A 12,820-nucleotide genomic window follows, 5' to 3' on the forward strand; every position below is an offset into this window, starting at 1 on the left:
AAGGATTGAGCAAAATTCGATCTCAAGAGTTTCCATGGAGTCAAGATTTGGGGGAAACTAGTTCAATGCTTCAATCTCAAGCTTTTGAGATTTTAAGATTTATTCCAAGCATCCAAGGAACAAGAAATGAAGTTTATCTCAGCAATATTGAGCAACCAGAAGCTTAATCAAGCATTTGGAGATTATTCAAGCTATGCAAGAGGTATTCCTCTTCAATTCTAGATCTCTCTCATCTATCCAATTCAGGCCTTTTTCAAGCTATATGCAAGAGGTATTTCTCTTCAATTCTTGATCTCTCTTGTCTATCCAATTCTTGACCTTCATCAATTTGATTGAGATATTAAATAATTGTAAATTTTCCATCAAATTTCAGCCCATCATTGCTTAAATCATCCCATTCATGGAGTGCATTGCTTACTTGATTCAAACAATGAATTAGAAGCTCTTGCTTGAGTTTTCAGCATTACATTCAACCCTATTTGTTAAAGACCAACTAATTGGTTGAATTACTCACTCTAATCCAATGATTTGCTTATGATTGTTTGATTCATAGCAAAATATATCATAGTCCATTGTAAAGGGTAAGTCAGCAATGAGTCAATACGTGGTAACACCCTCTCCCTATTCATTTTGCCAATTTCAATCCTATTATATCTCATGGAATGAGCTAAATGGAAATTTTAGTAATGCATATCATGCGAATTAATTAGAGTAGCATATCAACGCCATGTTGAGATTCTCACCTAGGAAAAACATGGATGTCGAGGGAGACAGTGGGAGACCCTTCTCCACCATTAAAGATCTCGAAGGGGTGCAACCAACCAACCTGGGGAGAACTTTGCCCAACTTCCAGTGATTCAAAGCCCCCGTGTAGGGAGCTCGTCCTATCGGTTTATCCCTCACATAGGTAGTACTGCTTTTCATCATTGGAATACAAGTGTAGATACTACAAGTTACCCACAAGTCGTATTCAACTCTCCATATAGGGTTTGGAAGCCCTTAGGTACAATCATTTTGCTCTCACACACTAGTGGAAATAGGGTATTTACAAGTTAAAACATGATGCAAGTCTGGACAATTCAGCCTCAGAGATGGGGTTACAAAAATTTTTATTTTCAACATTATAATGTGCTGAAGCTCATTTCGAAGAGGGCATTGTTGTCTTCATTTTAAATAAAAAGTTTTGGAAATCTGAGTTTTCTAGCTCAAGTTATAGCCAATTCATTGACAAGAGGTCTTATAGGATTGCACTACTATGGTATGTCATAAAGCAAAGAGTAAGGCCCAAGATGAATATGCTCAATAAATCAAAGATACTTTTTTGAAATATACACCTCAAGAGACCCCTGAAGAGCCTCAAATGCAAGGAGAACTTAGTGCTCTTAATCATACCATGTGTGAACATCAGAATAGACATGCTCAAAGGCATATAAAGCTATTATCCAGAGTTGAACAAATGGTGTTGTCTAGTCGTCAAACAAAGTCTTCTATTGAGAAGTTGGTGGATTCCACTACCAAAACAAAGGTTTCAATTGACAAATTGGGAGAATCCAATGCACAAATCATAGCTCGATTCTCTCAATGGATGCAAATGCAAATGGAAACCAAGGATGCTAAGAAGAAAGCACAATCAAACAATGACCCATCGGTCCCACTTCAGCCACCTAATCAAAATGGTTAAATTCAAGGAATTATTGGATGAAAGGGTAATCCTTAGTCAATATGAAGTAGGAGAGACTTTACAAAGGCATGGAGACTATTTGGGCAACGTGGGCAATGCTAATTCCCAAGCTTATGGGTTGAATCATCAAGTTTCTAGAGGTCCTCTACCATCAGAAAGGTTCCACACTAACTCTCAACCACCTTTTGAAAGAGTACAATCTCATTTTGAAGGTCCAATGCCTACTAACCATAATCAACCTATTTTGGAACAACAACCTTTTCATGAAAGGGAATTGAAAGATAAAATCATTTTAGCAAAGTACAATGGGCAATCATCTTCACCATCCAACATTGAGAAATGGATTTCAAAATTAGAGTGCTATTTTGATATATTCCCTAGAAATGATTATATGAAGATTCATTTTGCATCATTACATTTGAAAGATTTATGCATACTTGGTGGAGATATATTAAGAAAGAGAACATACTAGCAGAGAGTTGGGATGCATTCAGACACTTATGGCTGAGGTCTTTGTCTCTCCTCTTGAAAAATAGAAATTAGCACAAAGATTGTATATATTAGAGCAAATAGGCCTAAGTATATGGGATTATACAAACCAATTCCTCAACCTCACCATGTATGTAGCAAGTAAAAGCAATGAAGCTAAACTCCATAAGTATATGTATGGTTTAGAATCTTCTTTATCAGTTGATGCTATGGACAAAACCCCACCACTCTTTCCAAATCCATTGAGCTTACGAAACATTATGCAAGGAAATATAGAAGAGAGTCCTCATTTCAGCCTACTTTTGGATAGCCAAGGACTGTTTTAAAACACGAACAAGTTGTTAATGTTTAGGCCAATAATCATGCACCAAGTGGAAGCTTTAGAATGCCAACTTATCCATCATTCAATACTTTAAGATCTCAAGGCAATTTCATAACAGCAAATAATCCAAGAGTGAATTTTAAACAAGGGGACAACAAGTTTAGAACTACTTCAACCAATGCTAATCTAAAGTCTATTCCTATGGACTTATACAAAGAATGGAAAGAAAAAGGCTTATGTCTCAAATGTGGAGAGAAGTATATAGCTGATCATGCAACAAAGTGTGTATACAAGAATGCAAATGCCAAGGTCCATCGTATGTTAATCTTTGAAGATTCAAAGGATGATAATGATGAGGCAAATGCATTTGTGACTACCATTGAAAATGAGGATGTTGAAGACGAAGTTGGGCAAGAATAGTTTTACGATCTTGCTAGCACTTTTCCTTTTGATCCCGATGGTAGTATTCCTTTTGATTCGAGAGAAATTCTTAATGAGATACATAATGTCACTATTTATTCCATCTCCATGGATGCTTGGACAGGTTCTAAAAGTCCTAATACACTCCATATGAAGGGTACCATTCATGAAAAGAATGTGTTTATCCTGATACAGACAGTGGTAGTACACTTAGTTTTGTAAATAAGTCTATTGTAGACAGATTAAATTGTCTTCCCACTGATTTATAGTAGCCCATAAGAGTTCAAGTAGCAAATGGTGAAGAAAAATTTAGCACTCAATTATGCCCACAAGTTTTATTATAGTTAGCTGAAAATCATGGAGCAAAGGTAAATTTGATTACCTTGGAAATGGGACCCATAGATATTGTACTCAAATGTGATTGACTGATAACCTTAGGAAATATTACTATGGATTTCTCACATTTGTATATGGAGTTTTTCTTTGATGGGTAGCCTATCCATTTACATAGGATCTCTAGTAAATTTGATTTTTTGAGTACAAGGTGCTCTCAAATTTTTGTCTTACACCTGAATAGAGAGGTCGAAGATTTGTTCAAATTTTCAGTAGACATCCAGCTTTAAAAGCTCTTCTTAAAGAATACAATGATTTGTTTGAAGTACTTAGTTCATTACCTCTTAAGATAGCAGTAAATCATCCTATCAATTTGGAACAAAACTCAAAGCCAATCAATAAGCCACCCTATAGATTGTCTAAATGCAAGTGTGAAGAAGTAGCTAAGTAAATCAAGAAGCTTCTAGAGATAGGGTTCTTTGAGCCTAGTTCTTCACCTTTATGCATGTCCAATCTTGTTATTAGTGAAGAAGAAAGATGGATCCTTCAGGATGTGTATTGACTATAGGGATCTAAACAAGATCACACTGAAAAACAAGTATCCAATACCTAAAGTTAATGATTTGCTTGATGAGCTCAAGGGGGTTGGATTCTTTATCAAGTTTGATTTGAGGTCAATATATCATCAAATCCGTATGCAAGAGGGTGATGAAGTTAAAACTTCTTTTAGGATTGATCATGGAATGTACTACTATTTCTTAGTGATGCCATTTGGGCTTAGTAATGCTCTAGCTATCTTGTAGAGTCTGAATAAGATTTTACAGCCTTTCCTCTTCTAGTTTGTTCTAGTCTTCTTTAATGACATATTGATTTATAACAAGACTCTACATAACCATTTATCACATATAATGAAAATTTTTAATGTACTAAGATATGACAAACTCTTTGCTAAGGAGAATAAGTACTCTTTCATACAAACTAAGGTGGAGTACATGGGTCATGTTGTCAATGAAAAAGGTATACATGTTGACCCTAAGAAGGCGGCTGCTGCTGCTGCTGCTACACTTAGAGGATTATGTTGCTTTATCAACATAATGCTATAGCTCCTTTGATTAATAGGTTGAAGAATGAAGCTTTTTTTTTTGTACTACTACTACTACTTCACTTAGAGGATTATGTTGCTTTATCAACATAATGCTATAGCTCCTACTACTACTACTACTACTACTACTACTACTACTACTACTACTACTACTACTACTACTACAACACTTAGAGGATTATGTTGCTTTATCAACATAATGCTATAGCTCCTTTGATTAATAGGTTGAAGAATGAAGCTTTTTTTTTTGTACTACTACTACTACTTCACTTAGAGGATTATGTTGCTTTATCAACATAATGCTATAGCTCCTTTGATTAATAGGTTGAAGAATGAAGCTTTTTTTTTTATATACACTTGAAAATAGTAGCTTCAACCAGTTAAGAGAACTCCTTACTTCTGCTCTTATTTTAGTATGCTTGGATTTTTCGAAGGAGTTTACAATATAGTGTGATGCTAATGGTCGTGGCATACGGACTATTTTGTTACAAGAGCATGGAATTATTGCATTTAAAAGTCACAAGCTTACAAATAAGAAAATGGCTATGAATGTCTATGACCAAGAGATATTGGCTATTTGACATAAGATAAAAAAGTAGCACCATTACATGTATGGTAGACAGTTTAGATTTCAAAGTGATCACACGGTTCTAGAGTATTTCCTCACTCAATCAAATCTCACTCCTAAGCAGGATAGGTAGGTAGTTGTATAAAATTATGATTTTGACATCACTTATACGAGGGGCAAAGACAATGTGGTAGCTGATTCTCTTTTCCAAATGTAGGTATATAAAGTTTCAACTTCTATGTGACTGAACTACATAATGATTGAATTGAAGAATTACAAAAAGCCTATTTTTTGGATGATGAGCTTAACCATGTTTTTCAAAAATTACAACGAGATCTCATGGAGAAAAACTTATATTATCAGCTTAAAAATAGTCTAATCTAGCTTATCGACAAGATTGTTATTCTCTCTACTTCTTCTTTCACACAAAAAATTATAGAGAAGTTACATTATTCGCCTTTAGTTGAACATTTTGGAGTTTTTTATTAAGAATTTTATCATAAAGTATATGCCTTATCAGCAGAATAAGGACAGCACCTAAGCCATGAGGTTTATTGTAGCCATTGGCTATTCCTAAGGACAAGTGGATGTACATTATCATGGATTTCATTACTGGTTTACCTATTACCAAATGGGGATGGAATAGTATCTATGTGGTAGTGGATAGACTCACCAAGGCATCCCACTTTATTTCTCCCAAGACAGTTTACTACTTCACAGGTGTTTATGAAGTAAATCTTTAGATTACATTGATTACAAGTGATTGTACATGATAGAGATTCAAAGTTTATGAGTAACTTTTGGCAAGAGATATTCACCTCCATGGGCACTAAATTGGCTCATTTTATAGCCTATCATCTAGAGATTGATGGCTAAAGAGATAGTACATAAGTGGTTAGAGACTTGCCTTCACCGTTTCTGTCATGATATGTAGCATGCATGGGATTCTTGGTTGCATTTGGTTGAGTTTGCTTACAATAACTCCACTCATACTAGTATTGAAGTTTTACCCTTTGAGGCTATGTATAGTTATAAGGTTCCCTTACCCACAGTCATTTTCAATCTTCATGGAAAAGAAAATTTGGAAAGAATGTATATCCTTCTTCAGCAATATAAGATGAATCTTAAGAAGATCAAGATCAAATGATAATGTATGCAGATGAGAAGATGTGACCTTTAGAGTTCCAAGAAAAAGATTTAGTTTTGTTGAAAGTGCTTAAGTGTCATTACTCTACCTTGAAGGGTGGATCTAGTAACAAGCTTACTCATAGGTTTTATGGACCCTACAGGATCCTAAAGTGCATTGGAGACTTGGCATATAGATTGGGACTACCCTCTTCTACTAAGATTCATAATGTATTCCATGCTAGTCAACTCAAGCCCTTCTATGATACTCTTGTGGATATAGTTAATATGCTACCACCTATAAATGAAAATCTTATTCAAGACAACCCTAAGGAGATCATAGATAAATGTAAGAAGAAACTTCGCTCTCATTTTATCATTGAATTTTTTATTAAATAGAGAGGTTCATCACCCAAATAAGCTTCTTGGAGACTTGAAACTATATTAGATGAGTTTCCTTATCCACAAGATGCATTGGTGGCTAAATAATAACTATAATGGAGCCAGTTATGGAGTAGACAATATCTTAGCAGCAATACGTTTTAGAACAATTTTTATTCTGCCAAATTGATAAAAAGCATGCTACCTATATAGGGTAAAAGTACTCTTCAGTAGCTACATTTTGACATGTGACATGCTTCATTTGGACACTTATATTAGAAGTTCTGCAGATTTTATTCAATAGGGTCTATTTTTACAACAAGTTGTCTTCTTATTCTTAAGCTTATTTCTTGAAGACTTAAAGACTCCAAACTCTTTTGCAGACATCGAGATCATGTACACAACTAAGAATTACCTTCATATCTTCATTTCAATCAATATATCTTCAATCTTTCATTCATTTTTCATATTTTCTATAGCTGAAATCAGAGTAATACTCTGTTTCATCCATCCTTTTCAGTCATTGTAAATTTGTTTTTGTGGGTAAAAAGCTTTGAAAACGGATCGATTGTAAAAAGCTAAGAAAAAATATATTTTAGTATAAATTTATTAATAATACCTTGCCACACTAACATAGGTATAAAAGGAGTGGGACATGTAATTTTTTACATCTTTTAACGTTAATACTTTACTGTCTCTTACCTCCTTGCTCATAGCTTCTATAACTTCACTCTCTTCTTTCCTAACTTTCTAGTCTCTCCTCATCATTCTTCTCTCTCCTCTCTTCTTTCTATCACCTCTCAATTCTCTCCTTGAGAGATGATCAATCCAAACCCTCCTAAAGCATACTTATAAGAAGCATTATGAAATGCTCAATCTGAACCCTCCAAACTCTTTAGGAATAACTAGCTTCTACTAACTATTACAATGCTTGAATCCATCATCTTTCTAAGAATCTATAATACACATGTCCATTATCTTTCTAAGAACCCTATAAGAGCCACTCAAATGGCAATTAATCTACTTGAAATAGTTTTTTTTCCATCCAAATGGGGGAGAGAAGAGGATTGCCTAACTTTGGATACATCACATGTAGGCTCATAGAAGTTGTAAACACTTTGATTGTAAAAATAAATTCGAAACAATCCAAGGCATTACCAATAGATTTTATTGGTGGAAGAATAAATTCATGCGTATCAATTTATATTATTGGACATGTATTTGCAAACAATGTCCACTCAAACACAATATGTATTGCTTTCTATAACCAAGCCACTAGTAAAAAGCTAGCCATTACTTTGGTTTATGTCAAGAACTAACACGTAAGATCTACCTTGATGGAGAACCATTTTTTGGATTTGTCAATTGTGTTATGATTGAACTTTAAGTAGGAAGAGTAGAAAGTGAGTACAAGAGAGAAGGAGATAATTGCAACAAGTAAAGTTTAGCCGATTGATAATTAACCTTAAATACCTTTGTCAATCTTGTGCTTTTTTGAACTCCTAACACAACATATTATGCTTAAATTCCCTATTGGCCATATGAAATTTTGATAAGCCTTTTTCAGTAACTCAATTCTTAAGTTGAGGCACAAACAAATACTAAAAAGGACTTGAGAGATTATTAAGAATGAACTTACCCTATCAATCGACGTATGAAGATACCCAACATTAATTTTGACTTGCATCATTCCTATACTCCTTGTTCTTTTTGTATTATGGATTGCATATGGAGTTCCATAATGCTTGAGCTCCACCCCATTTTGGGATTGAACATGAAGTTTAATCCATTATGCTTGAGCACCACCCTAACCGTTTCACCATTTTGGCAAGGCACATACTCATCATTTCAAGTTAAATAGTTGAATCCCTAGACCAACATACAAATACCTTGTGCAAGTTCAAAGGTTATCCCATAGAGCCACCTAATATGTAATCACATTTTGTCAACAGATTAAGCAAAAGCTCCATTATCATTCTCATCAAGTCCAAGCAAAATCCAAAGTCGTCTAAAGTTAATCACATTCAATCACAACACAAATCTAATAAAACTTCCCATAATGTGACATCCATTACAATATCTCAAGTCATATCCAATCCTCTTTAAGGTTGAGGTCCATTATTGCTTAAGGAGCAAGCATAACAAAAATACCTTACAAGTCAATCACATTCAATCATTAGTATAATCCCAATACAAATCTCACTCTTAAAGACTTTCAAAATCTGATCTCAAAGTACTTTTACACTACAAATTGTACGCCCATTTTTAAGCTACTTCTATAGCATATTCACATCAAAGTCATTCATCCTAGGTCCAAGACAAATTAGAGCTCAAAGTTATCGTGATTTTAAATACATCATATCAAATAATGGAGCTCAAAGTAAGTCAATTTAAACGATGGCGTATCAAAAAATAACAAATGAGGTCAATGTGGCTATGGTAAGTAGATTTGAAGATAGGGTGTGAAACTCCATGTGAAGACAAGTATGTGTGGCTTTAGTTTGATAGACAATGGAGCTCAAATCTGGCATAAATGCAAAGTTCCAAGTTCAAAGACAGCATGTCAAATATTGGAGCTCTAGAGTTATGTCAATTTAGAGATGGCATATCAAAAATAACAAATAATGTTGGCGTGGATAAGAGATTTTAAGATAGGGTCTAATTCCTCTTTTAAAATAACGCAGTGTTGTATAAAGGCATTCAACATAAAGCAAATACCTTACGCTTTATCGCATCCGATCATATAGCACAGGCCTACTTAATCGTCACATGTATTCATAGAGACCTCACTCAATCACATCAATAACACCGATCAAAAAACACAATACCTTTCAAGGTTGATTAATATCGGTCAAAAGATACGAAGGTCCCGCTATACCCTATCAAAGTGTCGCATCAAATCTAAAAGTTTCACATCCTTATCTTTGAACTACTTTTACACCTTAATTACGTCAGATTTTTTTGGCTATAGTAGATGGTACCATACGGCATTGTACTGGCTTTAGACTTCAGCCTTTTCATCATTTTAGGTTAGGAACCAGAAGCACGAGTGGGTAGGGAACCAGAGGTAGCTACCATCTGGGCTTTACTTAACATGTTCTGCACGTTGAACCACCACATGCTTCTCAAATTATCTTTACAAACCCACATGTATCCCCCCCCCCCCCCCCCACGGTCGCGGCGGAGTGGCTCGAGTGTCTGGTTGTGGCGAAGCGGTTCGAATGCGGACTGCAGCATTCAGGGGTGTTAGAGAGTTCCAACCCTCCATACCGCTCCCCCTGCGTCACATAATCTTGAGCCTAAAAACCACATGTATCTAACACTGGAATCATAGAATTATTTTTGACAAGGAGGGCAATCTGCTGCAGACCAGCATGCATCAAAAGGAACTAAATGTTGTCTCCTTGTGACATATCATAACAGGCTGTGACGACCCACAAATAGTATTCACAACAGTCCCCATCCTTCACTCTTTACATACAATATGCAGATGCATATGGCAACCTTGCCTTCTCACCATCCTCCATGAATCCCCTTCATGCAGGAGACTGTCCCGAAGACAGGGCAGACATTTCTTTAACATTATATAAGAGGAATTGTAACCATCTATCAATAAAGAGGCCTCTCGCTTATTTCAGGATTCCCTCCCTTAATATTTCTTTTTCTTCAACCTGCCTCTTCTAAATAATCAAACACATAGTAAGATAGTAAATTGAATTACGCCGCTAGAAGTCATACAGCAGTGACCCAGGCTTTACGGATATGGTAGAGAATCAGTGTAAGGGGGTGCCGAAGATTGGGAAGATGGAGATTTGGAGGGCTGTTGTGAGGAAGGATAAACCGGGGGTAGGGGGGGCTGATAGGTGTGAAGAGGTGGAGGAAATGATGAGTAGACATATGGAGGGGCAGGTGATGGGTACACATGTTTTGGCAATGGAGGAGGAGGTGAAGGGTACACATATTTTGGCGATGGAGGGGGAGGGGGAGGTGAAGGGTACACATATTTTGGCGATGGAGGGGGAGGTGATGGCGGTGGAGGACATGGTGGAGGCGGGGAAGGCGGTGGAGGTGGGGGTGGCGGCTTCGAAGTAGGGCAGATCTGTTCGGTGGCAAAAAACGCACTGCATTCTTGCGACGAGCGCTGCAGTGGCCTCCCAGGGATGCAATTGTGGCTGTCATCGAAGATCACCCCACGAGCCGAAAGTGCAAGGCAGTTGGCACCCTCTGCAGTGAAGAAGTTGTAGGAGGCTGTAAAATTCAGCAGGCTAGGAAGGGCACAGACCTCATGAGGTATTTCGCCTGACAAAAGGTTATGGGCAACATCAAGCTGTTCCAGACTGACCATATTACCAATTGACGGTGGCAACACACCACTCAGCTTACTAAAGCTTATGTCAAACACTGTAAGTTGTTTTAATTCACCCACTTGCAGGGGGATGCAACCAGTAAGGGGGGTTCCTAGAAAAATGATTTCACTTAGGGTTCCTGCCATCTTTCCTATGCTAGAAGGAATCCCTCCTGTATACCCATTGCGAGCCAGGACCACGACTGAAGCTGGAGAATCACCAAGATTAGACGGGATCTCACCATCGAACTGATTGTCATTCACAAAGATCGCATCAAGCTTCTTGGAAAAGAGCTTGAGAGGCAATGTACCCTCAAACTGGTTGAATCTGACATCGAGAAATGCCAGGCTGGGCAGGTGGAGGGCGACCGATGGGAAAGGCCCGGAGAAGAGGTTGTTGCTGATGTCAAGCTCGTAGAGGAGGGTCCATGCAACGATGGAGACCGGAAGGGTGCCCGTGAAGCGATTGGTGTTGATGTGGAAGAGGGAAAGGTACGTCAGGCCGCCGAGCTCCTCCGGCAGGGTGCCAGCAATGTTTGCATGGTTGAGGTCTATCCCTGCGACGACGAGGTCGCAGGAATGGTCAGGCGGGGGGGCACAAAAAACCCCCTGGTACTTGCAGACATTGTGGCCCACCCAGGTTGCAGTGATCCCGTTGGGATCCGAGGTGATGGCTTCCTTCCAAGCCTGCAGGGCAAAGAAAGCGGCCCTCAGGTTAGGATTCAGGAGTGCCAGGAAAGGGATGGAGGGCCCTGTGATCTGCTGTGCCGCTCTCCGAGTGCTTGCCTGTGCTCCATCGGCATATTCCTTCTCGAGCTCCGGCGCAGCAGCATGCCCCAAAGCTGCCCGGCTGAGAGCCACACACAGCAGCACCGCTGCCGCCACAGCCGCAGTCTGACACCGGATGGCAGCAAACGGCCGTTTACCCGCATCCATCATTCCGTCATCCACTTCCAGCAGATTCGACTGCCTATTAGCTTCTTCCCCTCCGCCAGGGACCTGACCTTTGATAAGAAGCCGCAGACCATGAAAAGGCAATGCACTTGAACCTGCTTTAAACCTGCAACAAACCTAACACGCTGCTCGCCTGTGTGCGTAACCTGAAATGGAGAAGCAAGAAGCACGGTATGAGGGGGTCAAACAAAGACGAGTAATGCAGAGAGAATGAGAGAGGAGAGAGAGAGAGAGAGAGACCTCAGATTGCAACCGAATCAAGAAACTTCTCCAAGAAGAGCGATGGCCCTTCTCTCACTCACTCTCCTGTCTCGCAAATGAAGAGCGATGACCCTGCTCTCTCGCAAGATAACAAATGCAGTTTTACATCACACGATCCACAGAATCTTAAATAGAACAGAAAGGACTTTATCAATCAGCCAGCAACGATTGGCTCCATCAAAAATGCAAGGACCTCTCTCTCTCTCTCTCTCTCGTTAACAACAATTATCCAAGAAGGCAAGAACCTCTCTCTGTCTCTCTCTCTCTCTCGCGTCATCACCCACCCCCCCGCCCCCCGGAACAACCAAAGGAACGTACACTCGTGACTCGATTACCAACCTGCTATGGGAGTCTATGGCTGGCATGCACACTGTTGTTTTCTCTTCTGATACCCCTGCAGATGCCAACGAAACGCGTCAACAGCAACGATGGCTGACTCCCGAGTGACCCGAGTAGAGAGAGAGAGGGAGAGAGGGAGGGAGAGGAGCATTCAATGAGATTCTGACCTATAGAAAAAAAAAGCTGGCAGAGAGTTTAAGACTCGGGCGCGCCTCACGTCTGACGGCCAACCCACAGAGAGAGAGAGAGAGAGAGAGAGAGAGAAGGGAGGGTGGTGCTGGTAGCAGCAGTAAAGGTGACTATTGTTTATTTATACTATATTGTTATTATTCTTTTAGTTTTATTATTATCATCACTCACCATTTGGATTATTTTTTAATACTGATGCATTTGATGTATTCCTTTCATACTCTGTGCATTTATACACGTCGGTTTTCCTGCCTAAATAGCTAATTTTTTATGTGTTATTATTACTACTAATACACAGCCTAGTATGTATC

The 12,820-nt window shown here is 38.6% G+C and overlaps 1 protein-coding gene across 3 annotated transcripts; it reads right to left on the minus strand.

The window, feature by feature from the left end:
* Positions 1-9,294: 9,294 nt before the first annotated feature.
* On the minus strand, positions 9,295-12,560 carry LOC148029405 (leucine-rich repeat extensin-like protein 6). Of its 3 annotated transcripts, none has more exons than XM_087688217.1 (3): positions 12,321-12,560; positions 11,961-12,053; positions 9,295-11,866 (listed from the first exon to the last, which is right to left on the minus strand). In XM_087688217.1, exon 3 carries the CDS (start codon positions 11,703-11,705, stop codon positions 10,176-10,178), a length of 1,530 nt encoding a protein of 509 aa, XP_087544343.1. In that variant the 5' UTR covers positions 11,706-11,866; positions 11,961-12,053; positions 12,321-12,560; the 3' UTR covers positions 9,295-10,175. The 3 variants fall into 3 exon arrangements, with proteins under 3 accessions (XP_087544343.1, XP_087544344.1, XP_087544345.1); XM_087688218.1 differs by having other exon boundaries at positions 11,961-12,106; XM_087688219.1 differs by lacking the exon at positions 11,961-12,053.
* Positions 12,561-12,820: the final 260 nt, after the last annotated feature.

Source organism: Lygodium microphyllum, chromosome 11 (genome assembly GCF_053477565.2).
Source record: "Lygodium microphyllum isolate KBCC chromosome 11, Lygodium_microphyllum_v1.1.10, whole genome shotgun sequence".
NCBI lineage: Eukaryota > Viridiplantae > Streptophyta > Polypodiopsida > Schizaeales > Lygodiaceae > Lygodium > Lygodium microphyllum.

Bases quoted from the DNA above. Each gene is read 5' to 3' on its own strand.
- LOC148029405 (XM_087688219.1), bottom strand. From the start codon at position 11,705: ATGATGGATGCGGGTAAACGGCCGTTTGCTGCCATCCGGTGTCAGACT.